The sequence below is a fragment of the Mastomys coucha genome, unplaced genomic scaffold (assembly GCF_008632895.1).
Source record: "Mastomys coucha isolate ucsf_1 unplaced genomic scaffold, UCSF_Mcou_1 pScaffold12, whole genome shotgun sequence".
NCBI lineage: Eukaryota > Metazoa > Chordata > Mammalia > Rodentia > Muridae > Mastomys > Mastomys coucha.
The window spans coordinates 73446198-73463406 of NW_022196894.1; the positions used below are offsets into that span (position 1 = coordinate 73446198).

Sequence of the window (17209 nt, forward strand, 5' to 3'; positions counted from 1 at the left end):
AGGAACCATGCCTGTAAAACATTGCCTCTTGTACAGTGGTCTCAAAGGTCCAAAGTGACAATAAAAGTGGGAAGAGATTGCACAGTTTTCTCAAAGCTGGAGGAACATTTCCATTATGTTTGGGAAAAACCAAGAGGTAGTTGGCAGCTCCTCTTGTCTGTGACATTAAAAAGGCTGTAAAAGGCTCAAAAGTCCAATACGGTTACTTGTACATGTTCATAGGAGTGGTTCAAGTGTGGCAGGACTTATGGGATTTTTAAGACTATTTCCAATTATTCTGTTAATTTGGGAAACATTAACTGATTTTTGGAGGAGCGATCAGCAGCCTACTCCAGAAGATAGCATCGTGAAAATGCAATTGGTACTGTGTTAACTACTTACAGAATTGGAGTATTAACTAGATGCTACATGCTGCCAGCAGAACACCAACTCTTAAGAGACACCATAGCATCGTCTTGCGTACAAATTTTGTGGAATAAAAAACCAGAAGGGCACAGCACATTTACCACTTTAACATTTAAAATGTATTTGCTCTCTCTGAACAGGTCAGGTTAGTGATTCCAGGGGCAGGGAATGAAATTTCAATTTGTTGTTGTTGATATTCCCCAGGCCAATTAAGCATGAAATAGAACGTTGCATAGCATGGGTAATTCTAACTCAGTTTGGCTTTGAAGACTCTTCATATTAAAGACACTATGCTTTATTGTGTGTGTGTGTGTGTGTGTATAAACATAAACTGGTGGTGGTGCTTTTAAAAATTCATCTCAGGCAATGCACTTGGGTTTTCTCACCATGTAAATAAAAAGGGGTGTTTTTTCCACCTCTCATTTTGAAGTTCAAATCTATATAACAGGTAAGATAAAACCTGCCCTTATGGACAATAGCCGGTACCAGCAAGGTATGTCTCTAAGTTCTGGGCAGGGGCTTTGTGAGTGTTAGCGGGGGCTCTGCCACCCAGCTGTACCTCAGCCTAAACATCTATAAACCTGTTGATTATGCCTTCTGGAACTGTAAGGATATTCTAGTGCCAGAAAATAAAATTTGTTGCCAGGAAAATGCCTTCCTCCTCAATTATCAATAGCTCCTAAAGAAATATAAACCATTACTGTATCAGACTGCAAGAAAAACAAGCGTTTACTCCACTGCCTCCTTTCCCCCTAAAGAAGCTGGATCTGATGGCTCAGATCTATACTTTTTAGCTCCTTAGGAGGCCAAAGAAAGAAGAGTTCAAAGCTTGTATGGACAACACTGTGAGCTCAGGGATACTCTGAGCAACGCAGAGACCTTGTCTCCAAACAGAGAGGGGAAATGTGGATACAGCTCAGAGGCAGAACTCTGGCTCAGATAGGCGCCTTGCACTCAGTCTTCGCTGCTGCACATACAAAGTAAAATGGTCCCTATCACTGATCACACATGTCTACAAGTCACCATGTTCAGCTCCTCTCCTGCACAAACGCAGCTTTATCTGGAAAGTGACAGTTTTTTTCTTGGATTTAAAATAAACAACCCCTTCAAAAAACGAAAGAAAAGCCTCTGATAAAAATCTTAGGACAAAGTATATGTATCTAATTAACTTTATTTTGGAACACTGTACAAACTCCAGTTTTTAAAAAAAAAAAAAACATGTAGTGGTCATTCAGTTACATACTGAGAAATGGAAGACAGACCACAGGCCAGCTGTCATTTTGAGCTATACTTTAATTACAGGTTTCTAAATATACTAACTTGCTGGTCAGTTGCGTATTTTTCCCCTTCATTTTTTCTGAGACAGACAAAAATACATGATCTATTGCTGTTTTTTTCTTTTTCTTTTTATGACCTTGGACTTTAACATTAATGGAAAACCTAAAAAGCAGAGAAAGTCCACAAAAAAGTAAGTCATTTCAAGTTAGAGACAATGCATTTTTTCTCATTTATTCAAATTCACTGCAGGAAGTAAACACTAAAAGATTAAAAAAAAAAACAAACCAAAAAATTCACACTGCAGTATGTACAATTCATGACATCACATAAAGAAATCAAATTTAATAATAAAAATGACAAATTAATATCACTAAGCAGATTGCATCAAAACTGGCTGTAAACCCCAAGATTCTTACCACAAATGGTAATGTGCCTGTATGCCAGCATTTAGGAACACTGAACTAGTCCTGGTTATGTTTCCAATGGGATTTTAAGATTTGTGAAGTTGCTCTGTGAGTTCTTTAATGTTGAAAGTGGTTGATTAATAAGAAAAAAAAATTAAGACCCTTGGATTCAAAGCACATTTTCTCACAAAGCATAAGCCACAGAGGTCATGTCTAGAAATGGAATACTGTCATGTTGGATGACCATCTGACCTGACTTAAGACGTTTTCTGTCGAATGCACAGATGCACAGGGTTCCCCATGCACGTGTCGTCATGCAGCAGTTAATCAAACTTAAATAAAAGGTTTATTTTTATACATTTGTCCAGACTTGCAACTGTATACATACATGCACATTTTTAAACCTGTCTGATTAATATTTACACTTAATACATGGAATATACAGGAACCAAAGAAATTAAAAGGTTTTCTGTTGCATTAGAACAATACAAAATATGTATTTTTTTTCATTAAGGAAATCATTATTTACATTACCTTTAAAAACCAATTTTAACATCTTCATGTAACAAGTCAATATATATATATATACACATTTATATATATATATATATAAAATATATACTCTCACCAGTTTATTCTTCTGTAAGATGTAGCAGAGAATAAACAGGTAATGCTACCTTACAGATGTCAATGAGAGCTGCAGTACCCATTCACAAATGACTTTATTAGGATGAAACTGCCCAGATATGGAAAATAGTCCTTGAAAATGTATATGTGCATATTTGAATCTACATATGCAAACAAAGTGAATCTGTGGATGTTTGCCCTTTCTCTTGAGATTTCTCTAAACGAAACATGGGGGATATTCTCTAGAAAGTCAGAACAGCATCCTTTATAGTCATATTTATTTTTGTATTACATATTCTCATTCCAACAAAACCAAAATAAAACAAAGAGAAGCGATGCTGGCTCTGGACCTTTCCCTGAGCCCTGACCTAAGTGCTGTTCCATTGTAAGAAGACCACTGCCTCCAACTGAGGACGAACTCTAGCATCCTACAATATAGTTCTAAGGCTCCAGCCCTTTCACCATGACCAAGAAAAATGACTTAGTGTAAAGCTTATTTATATAGTGTAGACAATGAGATTGTCACAGTATAAACATGGAGTAAAGTATCTTCACTGGCCAGTGGAATTTTTCATAGCAGAATAAGCATACGTCTTCTCCTTTCTCTGACGTAGCATAATATACACTCTGATTACCATATAACATATCCATTAACTATTTACAAATCATCTTGAGAAAAAAATAACCATTTAGAATTTTAGATAATTAAGAAACAATGTCCATTTGTAATATAAAAAATCTTAGAAACAACTTCAAGTACGTACAACAACTTCAAATAAACTTCTTCCGACTTAACTGCTGAGTACACAGTTGTTAACCTGGCTCAAAATTGAAAAACAAAATATTGTCTGGTGGATGAGCTGTGGGCTATAAAAATGGAACTTAAAAACCAACTTGTTTCAAGACTGAAATTCCACGTGGCTCAACTATACATTAAGTTCTTTCAAGACAGAATCAGCATCTACTTTTAATACCTGCTTAAAATGAATCGATCCGTGAAGTGACTGGGTAGGTCCTGTTGTGGATAGATCAGTGCCCTTGGATTTGGTTTCAGGTAATCTGAGTTTGATGCCTTTCTTGGGTTGAATCTGTTAACTCCATAAGCACAGCTGTGCAGAGGACAGTTTGAATAGCAGGAAAGGATGTATTCAAGAGAAGTCTCCCAACCATCCTGGGATCACCTGAGTTTGCTAAGTGGCCCTGTTATTCCACCCCTAAGGCTAATTAAGTTAATCTTACTAATTAGAGCAAATAAATAATCACAGATTTCCTGAGATGTTGACCCAGATAGGAAAGTTGTCCCCTCTACCCAATTTTTTTTTTGTCATAAAAAGTATTCTGAATCCGATTTCCAAAGATATAACAGCAATATAGGAACTATGATATTGCAAATTTTGAGTGGGTATGTGACTGTATTGGGGGAAAATATAGGCATCAGATAGTTTCTTTAAAGTCCCATGTTCTGGAAAAGTCATAAGCCACGGTTTTCAAACATCAGTGTGCAGAAGAAACACATACAGAACACGCCAGGATACAGGTGGAAGGAAGACGCCTGGGTCCACTCAGACACCTTGTTCTGTAGACCTGAGATGCTGCCTATGAATCTGCATTTTAAACAACTGCTACAGATAGTCAGATAGTACGAATGCAGTGTCTTTGTCCAGAATTGAGAAATCCTGGTTGTAAGGAGTTACAGGTCCCACAGGAGTGGTGAGGATTAACGTTCAAAAGAGATGGTGAACACCATCCAAAGAAAGCCCATTTTTGCTTTTGTTAAAAACTATTTCTAAGTAGTCAATTATTCAGGAAACAGCCTGAAGGTGAACATCACCTTCCCTAATTTTGAAAAAGGAGGAGTATTAATTTAGTAAAGTAGTCAAAATATAAAAAAAATGGAAATCTGCCTTTTATTTTTAAGGATCTATTAAACTCCCCTCTATTGTAATCAATTGTTACTAAATAGTACAAGGTTTAAAGAAATATATATATTGAAAAGGTCTGGGGTGGGGCAGACACGTTGGGAACCTCAAAACCCCTTCCAAGAGTTAAAAAGAATTTTGTTTAGCAAAAGTGAAAAATGTAAGCATTGTTTTTTCTTACTTTTAGACTGATGAGGTGTGAATCATCACAAGGCTTCTGGGTTTTTCCTAATTTGGCTATCTTCCAAATAGCTAACAATTTGGACTTTACAAACATGTTATGTAGGCTGGCTTCTGAGATGGGAAATGAACGACCCTAATAAAGACAACAAGTTGCATCAATCCACTACTGGTGAAGTTGTGCATTTTAATGTATGCCTCTTATTAACGATTATAAAAACAGGTTCATTTGTAGGCTAGTCACAGTTGTTATCTGATGCATACAGAAATATTAAACAACCAACCTCTAGTTCAATAGTTTCCTCATGACATCTAATGTTAAGCAAAAATTAGTATGCATATTTAAACATCACCAGTGACCAATACTTTCAAAAGGAAGGAGTTTCAATTATACCATGCTTTTCTCAAATCATGCTCTTATTTATACAGATCTCAAGTTCATACTGACTAATTTTAAAAAGATCAAAAATGGTATGGCAGGTACACATTTATTCTGACTCTTTCTTTATTGTAAGCACGCTTCCCAGAAGTCCAAAAACTTCTCCATTTGTACTGTGTGGGCGAGAAGCATTATTTCCCATATGGCTATTGTAAGGGCTTCTTAGGTTAAAGAAAGACGCTTTAGTTTCTGCAGCAGGAAGTAACTCTTCTTTGACAGCAACCTGGGATAGACTCTCTGCCGATGAAGGCTCCCTCCAGAGGTCCTTGTCCTGTGTCTCTTGTGTGGTAACAGCATTGCCTCCTTTCTGGAGCATGTAATAGAGGATTGGATTTGTTTTGGTCAGTCTTGGAGAGTCTTTTTCATACTCATTCTTATCCATATCTGTGATGACCCACTTAATGGGTCCTTTTTCACTGGGCATGGGCACAGAACATCCATTCAAAAGCCCAGGTTCTGGCCTGGACCCCACACAGCCCAAGTGCTCTGGGAAAGGAGGGCTCAGCGGGGTTTTTACCATTCCCGGGTATGAAAATGTCCTATGGTCCACACAACTGCCAGGCTGAGGGGAGCTATACATCAGTCCATTTAAAGAAGAAATGCTGAATTCAGGTTTGCTGCTGGGCCCACTGTTTTTGTGTCCTTTCTTTTTACTGTCGGGGACAGAGTTACTCCTGTGTGGGGATAGGTCTCGCACACAGTTCTCTGAGAGAAGCAACTGCTTGAGAACATTGAAGCTTCTGCTCTCTCTGGCCCAACTCCTATGTTCACCATCGCTGGCTGAACTATGTCCAGCAGGGGATTTATATTCGAGATCATTTCTGCTAAATTTCAGCTCTTCCTGATTAAGCAACGACCCATAGAGTACTTCCGGGCCACCATGATTACTGGCAGTATCTACAGCACTATTTTTCATCTTTTTAAATGGATTTTCTAGTGGTTCCGGATAAAGCTTCCTTTTCTTAGGGACCATGCAAAAGTTCTTTGATTCCAGGGGTGTCAGCTCACTGTTTCTGTGACTCTTGTCCTGATCATCTGCAGGGTAACTCTCTTGATTCTGTCTCAGCAATCTACTTAACAGACCGTTCTTTGAGAAAGAAAAATCCTGAGGTGAGGCAGGCTCTGATTTAAAGTCCTCCGACACTGGTAAGGCCGCTGTGCTCCTCTGGACGGTGGGAGTCACGCCTAAGAACGGGGTGCTCTTGGCGTCATGGTTTAAATGCATGTTTGTGTTGTGGGTCTGGAAGTCATCACAAGGCTCCGATTTAATTTTCACCATGAGAATCTGTTCATTTCCGGCTCTCTCCGAATGTTCCTGAGGAGCCTCATCTCGAGCGGTTTTGTCTTTCTTCTCATTCTTCCCTTTGTTGGAATTTCCCAGGAGCAACTGAAGGACAGTACGTCTTTCCAGTAGATTTTCTATCTCACAACCAGGAAGTCCTGGTTCAGGCCCGGCAGGCTGACCGCTGAAGGCTTTGTTCTCTTCAGCTGCACTTGTTTTATTTGAGAGCAGAGGGCTATTTAATCTATCAATCAGACCAAGAGGTTTGTCTGTGTTTCCACTTAACAGCTGTTTGCTGGGTCTCTGCTCTTCCACTGGCACGGAAGACTGCATTCCGCACTGAGCCAAATTTTGTAACAGTTTACTGGCACTGAACGTTGCCGAATTTTGTGCACCTTCACTCGGGGCTGGTTTCTCCGCTTGTGATTCTTTGCCTTTTGTGAGGTCCATCAGGTGGCTAGCGGCAGAACTCGTTAGTTTGGAAGTGGGAGTACTGCAGGCATATGGTGGGGAATTCCACTTGATGACCAGAGAGTGCTGAGAAAGATTGATGGGAGACTCTGCTTGGCTGGATGTATGTAGTGGTGGAGTGCTCACTGGGGTAGTCCTGTTGGTACTGGGGCTTTCAATGACAGAAGTCCTTGTGTAATTCTGAGGACTGAATTTAGTCACATCACTATGGACGTCCTGAGGGCTGGCATTCCTATCAACAGTTTCTTCACTTTTATGGCCAAGCAGCAATTGAAGAAGAGTGACTTTCTGGTGTGAATTCAGCTTGGAATTGGTTGAGGTATCTTGATCTTCTTTGATGTCCATACCGGGGACTTTGGGATCCCACGTGTTTAACAAGGACTGGGTTAGATTCTCAAGTGAGACGGGCCGCTCTGCTTCCTGCTCAGCTTCCGTTTTTTCAAGCCGGTGTTTGCAAGACAGGTCTATGGGAACACAATTGGAGTATGAGCTTTCGTCTCCACTGCTGTCATCTGTAAAGCTAGGATTGTTATCAGAGTACTCATCAATCGTGGTGGGTGTGCTGCTCTCAAAACTACTTCCTCTCTCGTTCTGGCTGTGCCCATTCATCGGGGTGGGTATGGTCTGGCTTTTGAGAAGATGTAAAAGCAAACTGTTATTAGCAGCTTGCTTTAGGTTATTTCTTTCCAGTGAGTTCTTATAGCTTGTGTTTTTGGGGGAGGAAGGAACAACACCCATTGGATTTTGAAAGGTGGCAGCGTTATTCTTGCTAGCCACCAGTTTGCTTGATGGCAGTGCTCTAGCCTGCCCGTTGAGATGGCCAGACACCCCTTTGGAGAGCTGGAAACTGCCCATGTCCTTCTGACCGTTCTCTTGCAATCTGGCCATGGCAGCAAGTCTTTCACTTGCTGCCTGATGTGCACTCTGTGTTTTTAGAGCATGCTCCCGGGAGTACTGCTGCAGGTGAGCCTCGCTTGACAGGAGCAGCGCTAACTGGCTGCAGGCAACACTAGGCTTGGGGGAGGCGGCAGGACTTGCCCTCTTCTCCACCATGCTGGCAACAGCCTGTAATCTTGCGGCACACGACAAGGGTTCACTCATGACCTTTGTTCCACTTTGTCGGACATGATGAGGTGACTCAACAAAGCTATCTCTGATAAGGTTTGGTGTCACATCAGGGAGGGAGGTACCTGACTTTTGATCCTTAGTTTTACTTTTCTTCAACAGAGTTTTTAAGTGACTTGAGGCCACGCCGTAGCACCTTAAATCCTTCTCCACTTTTAAAGACTCGTGACCGAGGGCATATCCCTGCTCCTTGAGGCTCTGTCTAATCTGCTGTGACAGAGCAACAGTCTGCAGCCGAGAGCTGAAGGACTGAAGCAGAGAGGCCAGTAATGTGCTATCCTGTTTGCCTTTAGGCACACTGTCAACCATGCCAGCCAGCAAAGCTTCCTTCTTTACGTTTAAATTCACGATGGAATCAGACAGCCTCTTCCGCTTTGCCGCGTTCCAGTCCTCAGAAGACTGCAGCAGCCTGGCTTTTTTGAGGTGCAGCATGCCAGATCCCTGGTATGTCTGGGTACTGACAGTGGGACCATTGCTTTGACAGGAGGGAAACGCACTGCCAGAAAGGTTAAAGTTCTGGTCTTCCTCGTTGTGGCCAGCAGACGTTTTGTCAACGGCGGTACCTGATCCCCCTGCTGCCTGATGCATTAGTAATCCTTCTAGGTAAGTTAAAACAATAGAATCCTGATGCACATCAGAGCCAAGCTCTTCTCCATGAGTCATGTTCAATACAAGCGCTCACAGGGGCTCGACTTCTGTTCACTTTAAAGATGCTTCTCTCGTAGGTAAGCTCTGACGTGACGTCAGGACATGAGTGTCAGCTGATCACCTCCCATAGTAGTCAGGCAGAGATGCACTGTTAACATTCTGACCAGGGGATCTTCTGGCAGTGACAGCTAAGAAACTCCGGTCCAGACCACAGCACTGATGAGCGGCTAGGCAAAGACCAGCCTCGCAACTTCCTTAACACAGTGGTAGCAGCGGCACCCAGGTCTTAGGGAATATGCTGGTTTTCTTTCTTCATCTTTTGTTGTTTACCAAATGCACGTTATCAGTATCTGAAAATACAAAACCAAAAATAGTTAAAGAGGAACAGAACTGGAGTCACGCTCATTACCTATAAGGAATAGAATACAGCATTGTGAGTTTCATATAAGATATATAATGCACACATACACATGATAGCCACATCTATTTGGTATGTGATTTGTATGCAAGTATCCTTAAAAATACTTCATTGCAACTGAAGGATGAGCTACAGCCTTGTGAACACATCACAGTCTACCAAGAGGCCCCAAGTACAGTAACACACACTTACGTGCCTCACTCTTTATTTCCTACCTTCCTCTAAAAAAGAGCCAGCGGGTTAATAATAATCATTTCCTAAATCAGAAACCACACTGGATGTTTAACAACATCAGGAACACAAAATTATACATATAGGCTCCTTCACTGTGCTCCTTCTCTATGGGGCCTAAGCTAACTATAATTAGTGCACACAGCACACTAGATACAAAACTTTGTGCATTGATTCTGGAAAGGAAAATAGTTATTAAAACATGCCTGCATGCATATAACAATGTCCTTGCCCTCGGAAGTTTGGATAAATGTGAACCTAAAAGACTGAAATCACAGCTTTGAAACTCTGTAACCTCACTGGCGTTACACAGAGGGATAATGGGAAATCCCAAGCTCACACGTCTTCTCATTCACACGTCATACACACAACTCTCAGATCCAGTCTAGATGGAGATCTGTTTCAGTATCGTGGAATGACATGAAGGCGGGGAGCTATGACCTCTGTCATAGCTCTAGCGCTGGGCACTGAGCCTTTACCCACACTTATAGAACAGTCTTAGTTTAAGGCAAGCCCTCCGCTCCATGGCCCTTCCACTTCTTACATGCCCAATGAACATGGAGACTGTTGAACACTAAATGTGATTCAGAAAATATCTTAAGACTGCTGTAAAATTTTAAGTGAAAATTTAATAAAAGACAAATTTAAATCTTTTTCATTTTCTACCCAAAATACCAAAGAATGTTGATAAAGGAAGGGTTCCCCATTAGAGGAATCAGAACCTGAACACAGATGACCCTGTGCTCATGATGGGTGATGATGCCATTGACTTGTGTAAGCTTACTTGATGACCATGTTCAGAAAGCTTAATATGCAGGTAGACTTTATCTAATTCAAGAATAAAATGAGTGAACGCGGTCACACTAAAGATAATAAGAAATACGAGTTTTCATCCCATCAGTCACTAAACGGGAAGAATTTCAGCATTCCGAGTTTTTACTGTCTGGAAGCCAGAACCCCCTCCGAACACCAAGACTCTGAGCAGCCAAAGTTCACTTGAGACTCTTCATTAAGTGGGAAAATTCTTAAGGCAGGCGCATGACAGGAGACGTCGGAAGGAAAGAGATGATGTGAAAATGAGCCCATTTATTCAACTGCTTACCACAGTTGCAGTTAATCTACAAATGAAAAGTATTTAAAATTTTTAAATGTGAGTCTCCAAGGAGGATCTTGCAGATGTTTTATGTTCTGAGAGATGATGTAGCAGAGTGGGTTACACAACTGGTCTGCAGCTGGCTTTGAAGAGTGAAGACCCTTCAAGACTGCCTCCTCTTGTTAGGGACTCCATTACTTTCCTTTTGTCTTAAGCACAGTGAATTGAGATAATCCTTAATCTTGTCATCTTGCTGAGATTGAGAAACACCTAGCTCAGTAAAGCCCATCCCTGGGTGTACCTGTGAGAACAACTCTTTCCAGAGTGGATTAACTGAGGAGACCCATCCTGGACACAGGCAGAACCATCCCATAGTCTAGGAGCCCACGTGGGAGAAAAGTGGAAAACAAAAGATGCACAGTGGTCTCTGCCTAGCATCTGCTAGGATGTGAACTGAGCTCCACCCAACAGACCTAAAGCATTACTTACAAGTGTGAACACATATGCCTAAAGCTTTCTGCTCTTAAGTGGCTTTACTCTGGCATTTCAACATATTATCATCAAAAACTCCAACACTACTCCCTCAACAACAAAATGGGAAAATACTTAAAAGAACACTTATTAAAGAAAACTGCATAGACTATATTATGGACATAATGGATAAATGTATAATATATATATATATATATATATATATATATATATATATAATTATACTCTAGAAATATATCCCTGGGCTGGAATACAGTTCAGTGTTAAATACTTGGTTCCTAAGTACAATGCACAGCCCCAGACCTTGGGTTTGATCTTCAGCACTACACACACACAAACACGTACATCATTGTAACTTTAAAAATGATTTCTATGTAATGCAAACCTATTATCAATTAATAAATATTCTTTTAAATAGGTCTTTAAGACCAAAACAGGGTCTAAAGAACCATGATAGTGCTCTAGGGACTTATTCATTTCACAGAAATTTAATGTAATTCTATTAATTTAATGTAATGTATGTTATTCAACAACATTAAAGTTGTAAAGCAAACCCTGCTTTTATTAAATTAAAAATACTTATAAGCATAAAAATTTTAGATCTGTCTTATGAAAGAAATTTTACTGGTTCTTTAGTATGTAGTAGAAAAACATTTCTGAGAGAATTCTAAAAAATAAAATATTAAAATATTTATGGAATCTCGATCATATGGTTAGGATAGATATTTCAACATAGAATGCTTTAGTGAAAGACATATCAATGTTTGAATTATAACAGTATATTTTCAAGAGGGGATGCAAGTAGTTCACATTTGAGCAGTTTATGAATGAGCATTTTGTTATTTTTTGAAGTAGCTAGATTATTTCCAAAGCAATGTTTTATATTCTCCATTACGTTTGGTTTAAGATACATAATAAAGACTACTATCCAGTTGTTTTTAGATTCAGTATCTATAATGACACACAGCATGCTATTTAAAATCAGCCTAAGCAATGACTTCCAATTGTTCCTATGAGAATTTACCAGTTTCTTCATAGGGAAGTCATAATTATCTGAGTACTGAATCTCAAGAAATTGTTTCAACGAAGCTTTCATGAACATTTTGATCTTTGGCTCTAGCTCATAAAAATATAGAAACGTCTAAGGCTTCCTTCCTGTGCCTCAATAGTAGCTCCTTCGACAACTCCATCCACTATGGATTACACATCCATTATGGGTCCCTTAAGGGGCTTCTCTTGACAAAGAGTTTTTACAAAGTACGTTAGAGTTTCATCAACTATTAATAGAAAACGTAGTAAGAACATCCCAAAATCCTGCTCATTGACTGCTTCATCCAGAGGGATGAAAGCACTTCTCTGACCGTGTGTTAGTGAGAAATCAGAACTGAAAATCTCAACAATTTCACAGAGCAAGAGATGGGACCTAACCCTATTCTAAGAAGGAAGCACTACTGTCATTCCCTTACTCTAAATTGAACATGAGGATGCTACTGGGAATACAAACTTAAGAAAGAGTAGAATGCCCATTCTTTTGCAGCTCTTACACACAGCAGGGATGACAACTGGAAGGTAGAGTAGAAGCCTGAAAAGCAGTTCTGAGTAAACTCTTAACTTCTTATCAAAAGGTGCATCATTCCATAGAAGCCGAAAACCAAGATAACTTTCTTTGCAGTGCTAGCTTCGTCTGAAGATGGATGTGTAGTTAATGGGCACAGGGATGGACACCCACCCTCACAGACCCACCCCCAACCCCACACACAAACACACACATGAAAAAGAACTTATTTAATCAGTTTGTGCAAGTGAGATGCTCACTCTCTGCAATTAAAATTTACAAGCTCCCTCCTCCCCCAAGAGGGTTCACACTTTATATAAATGCATCCACTAACACCCAAATTCCTCTCTATTGAAAATGGAGGAGGGGGCTCTTCAAGGCTCCAAATTGCTCCTAACTTTCAGATCCCCACCTTTAGCTTGCCTGTAAGGGGCTTGCACAGGTTTAAATCAGTCACTTAAATCCCCTATTTAAAAAAGCTTCACTGGGAGCCATAGCTGCTTGACTAACTCAGGTGTTCATTATGGGCTGGACTTAACTCCATGATTCAAGCATTTTGTTAAGTTGTAGTTGACAAAATAACACACTTTTTGACCAGAAGGATATGCTGGCATAGGAGTTTACCAAAGATACAAGTTTTATGGTGCATTCTAGAGGAAGGAAGTAGTTTTTGAAGTCCACTCAATCACTACAAATTATTTCTTTTCATGAATTTCATTTTCTGAAAGTCCCAATATCTTAAACCCGTGTTTATTTAAAAGGTAAAGATGAACTTATATTCATACTGGAACTTCATGTATTTCATAATGGTTATATACTAAATAAAACGCAAGAAAATACTCAGGATCTTTGTGTACCCAGATAAATGCAAGACAAATGACAGGTCCATCCTGGGGGCAGAAATGAGTCTCTCCATGTTGATAAAATTCAGAACTATCTTCAGAAGATTGAAAATCTGAAAACAAGCACTAACAAATTATTTTGGTAGCACATTCCTTTTCTTTTTTTAAAGTCTAAATCTGTAATAACATAGGGGATAGTCTTTAGGTTTTCTTTAGCATTTCTTCAGAGTAACTTGAGACCATTCTTTTAGCTTTCAAAGTCTATTTCCCAATCTCTGTCAGAAAGATGATTACCATGCACAACAAAGCTCTTTCTCTTGGAATTGCCTATCTGTAACATGTATGCACAGGGGCATCTTTTGAGACCGGTGCATAATTTCTATTGAACTCAACTACAGTTTCTCCATCCTTAAAATAGATTTGACATACAGACAGAAGCCCAAGGTCAAGGTCACAGATCAGCAAGAAAGATTACCGAGAGAACTGATGTAACAGCTGGCATTTGATCAAAGCTCCCAGGGTTCCTAGCACACTCCACAGACATTTTGTCTTTACTCACAGGATACACTGTGGTTTAAAAATATTCCTTTCATCTTGAGAATAAGATCTTCATATACTTTTTTCATTACAAATCATGATTCTACTAAACATATTGCCTCAGCTCAAGGACAACTCTTTGCTGCCTCAAAATTGTGAATTTTTACCTGTGCAGATGCATGCACATACACATGCTTGTGTTTTTGTTTGTTGTAATTCATCTTCTTCATGATAAATTTGAAAGTAAACTTAATTTGCATATCCCCAAACAGACTCTGCTCCCTTACAAGTCCAATCCAAATGATATTGAATTTAAAACTATGTTTTGCAGTATCTCAGACCGTGCCTAGGTTTAACTGTTGAGAAGTGGTTTTGTAGGAACATTTTATAATATTTCCATCACAATTTCTACCATATATCTGGGAAGAAAATTTAGTTATCAAAATTGCTACAAAAGTGCTTTATAATGAAATTGTTATCAAAGGTGCAATTATCTAACAAAATCACAAACATGCAAGGAGCAGGGTGCACTTACAGATCTGTAAATTAATTTCAAATTGTCATATTGGCTTCTGATGCAAGCTTAATGTAGCTGGGCATGGTGGCATATGCTTTTAATCCTAGCACACATGGAGGGAGAGGTGCAGCTCTCTCTGGGAGTTCAAGGCCAGCCTGTTATACATAGCAAGTTCTACGACAGCCAAAACTACATAATAAAGACTGTCTTAAGAATGTGAGTGGGGGCTTTATACATAAATTACTACCCATTAATTATTTTTAAAAATTGAAATCTATTTCTGCCAAGAAATAGAAGTTGCATTGATGAGTTCTTCTAGAAAACAAGCAAAATTCCTTGTAAAATACATCATCCAAGGTGTCTTAGTGAGAACATCCATCAGTTAAAAATGTGTTGGTCCTTTTCACATATTGCCTAGGTAAAAGTACTGACTTGCTGTGAACAGACCATAATTTTCCAGAAATGGTAAACATAATGTACCGTTGCTCTTTCCAGTGCTGGCCCAGAAAGTCTCACTAGGATATGTAAGGCAGATATCACTACAGACATAATCTGTGGACAGGCAGGCATGCACAGTGATACCACCTGTAACCAGGAGAGTTTAATAAAACTGAAATTAAGAGTTAACCACCGTGCAAGGATACAATGTGCATACGGGTCTCGGGAAAGTTCTGTGTCTTTAAATATTAGCACGTGCACTTGTCCTTCAGCTGGTAAGTGGAAGATATTGCTATACCATTATTAGGCTTCTTTAAGTGGTTCCCTATTTATTTAAGAAATTGCCATGCATCCTCTTCTCTGACCTCTTTCTGGCCCATCTGTGCATATGACCTAGTGTTTGAAGGGATCTCTAGTTGCAGCCAGGAACTGCTAAGCTGAGACAGCTTTACTGCTATTCCAATTTAAGTCTCAGCCATAGGGGTGGCTTGCAGATAGCCCTCACCATGACACCTGCCACTGGGAAGTAGATTTAGACAGGGTAGAAGGGGGATTTAGAAGAGCACCCTGGTGAGCTGCCAGAGGCACAGGAGGAGCAGTAGTGTGAGGGACCTGAGTTGGGCTTTTGTGACTTTACGTACTGGGCTGAGACTATGCCAAAATGACTTTTTACTTAAGAGTGATGAAGCCAATAAAAAAGACAGAAGTTTTACAACATTTACCACTGAATAAACTTAAGTGTGCTGCTGCTAAAATACTAAGTACCTTAGCCATAGAGAACTCGCTCATCAGTTCCCTGGTCTGCTTTGTTGGCTTCCTGCAGGGCAGTGTGTGCCCAACAGGAAAGCCACTATGGTGGTTACTCCTCTGCTTATAGTTTGTCCAGCTCTGAAATCACTTAGATCCCTGCAGCAACAGTTTTTAATATTTACATTTGGCTCTGAGTTTTTGTTTTCACTGTGCCTTCCACTAGAGCATTTATATGCTACCCAGATAATTTCTTTCATGTTTAAATTCTTATCAGTACACATAAGGACATAAATAAGTGTGCAGGGGAGAAGCAGTGCGGTATGGGAGAGGGGGCATGTGCTCCGTAATTTTCTTCCCATGTGCCCTTCTAATCCCTACTATCATCCCCAGTCCATGCAACCTGTCACAGTTAAGAACAAACAACTCACGCAGGCAGCTGGCCCTAAGTTACAGAGCAGGGGTAGCCTTTTATCTGTGGTTTCACAGTGCTCAGGAATTTTCAATCATTTCACTTACATAATGTCATCTATTTTTGTTTGTGTATGCCTTGCTCCTCAAGACGGGGTAGATTCCTTATAGGCAAGATGCAGATCTTTTCATCCTGTGTTCACAGGACTGGGCAGACAATGTAATCTAAGAATGTACAAAGAAGTTAACCAGGGTGGGTCTCAGTTCTCCTAAACATGGAGCAGGCTATCTCAACTATGAGACCCCTCTGTTTAAAACGACATGGTGTTATTTCTAACATCTGACTTCAAGACTTGTTTCCTCTGAATATAAACTAAGAAAAATGCAAAATTAAAAAGTAACAAGGGTGGGGTTAAGAATTGAAATTTAGCTCGGAGGTAGAGTGCCTATGCAACACGTGTAAGGCCTTGGGTTTAGTCCCTCGGAGAACAGAAAAACAGCAAAAATCCCCCACACAGTAAAGAAAGAAAGGTGTTTTAATCTTCCATGAAGGAATACTACTCTGGTAGAAAACCAGAAGATATATGCATTGTTGAATACACATTTTTTATTTATTGTACAAAGATCATGTCAAAAGTAAGTGCATGCTTCAGAATCCTGGTGCCCCGCCCCCTTTCCAATTGTTGCCCTACAGAAAGACGAGTAACACACATTTGTAATAGAAATATTATTTGTGAATTTTTCTAGATAAAGGCATATTAAGAAATGAAGTGTCATACTGAAAGAGTTGTTCTCTAAAACCAAAGAGATCACATATTTTATAATTAATTATGAGACAAAAGAACCTTTTTAAAGTTTTTGATTTTACTATATCAAGTACATCTAAGAAAGTACTCTTTATGCCCATTTTAAATATTAATCACTGAAGAAACATTTGTTAATTAAAGAACAAAGATTCCATTTATATTCATATAGTTGGAGAATATCGAATAGCAGCTTTCACTTAGTTTGACTAAATAAAAACAGTATCTTAACCTAACATGATTCCATTTGACTCTGTGAAAGTGCTGCCAGGGAGGTGGCTTGTGGAGCAGAGTGCCTGCTGTGCAAATGTGATGAAGACCTGAGTTCAAACCCCAAGAGCCCAGTT

At 39.6% G+C, this 17209-nt stretch overlaps 1 protein-coding gene across 7 annotated transcripts in view; it reads right to left on the minus strand.

Moving 5' to 3' along the window:
* Positions 1-1885: 1885 nt before the first annotated feature.
* Nrip1 (nuclear receptor interacting protein 1) overlaps positions 1886-17209 on the minus strand; it is an 85126-nt gene continuing 69802 nt past the window's right edge. For all 7 annotated transcript variants that reach the window (XM_031364276.1, XM_031364271.1, XM_031364275.1 and 4 more), the window contains one exon: positions 1886-9128. In XM_031364276.1, coding sequence (XP_031220136.1) covers positions 5302-8793 — 3492 coding nt within the window. In that variant the 5' untranslated portion in view covers positions 8794-9128 and the 3' untranslated portion in view covers positions 1886-5301. The remainder of the gene's footprint in view (positions 9129-17209) is intronic.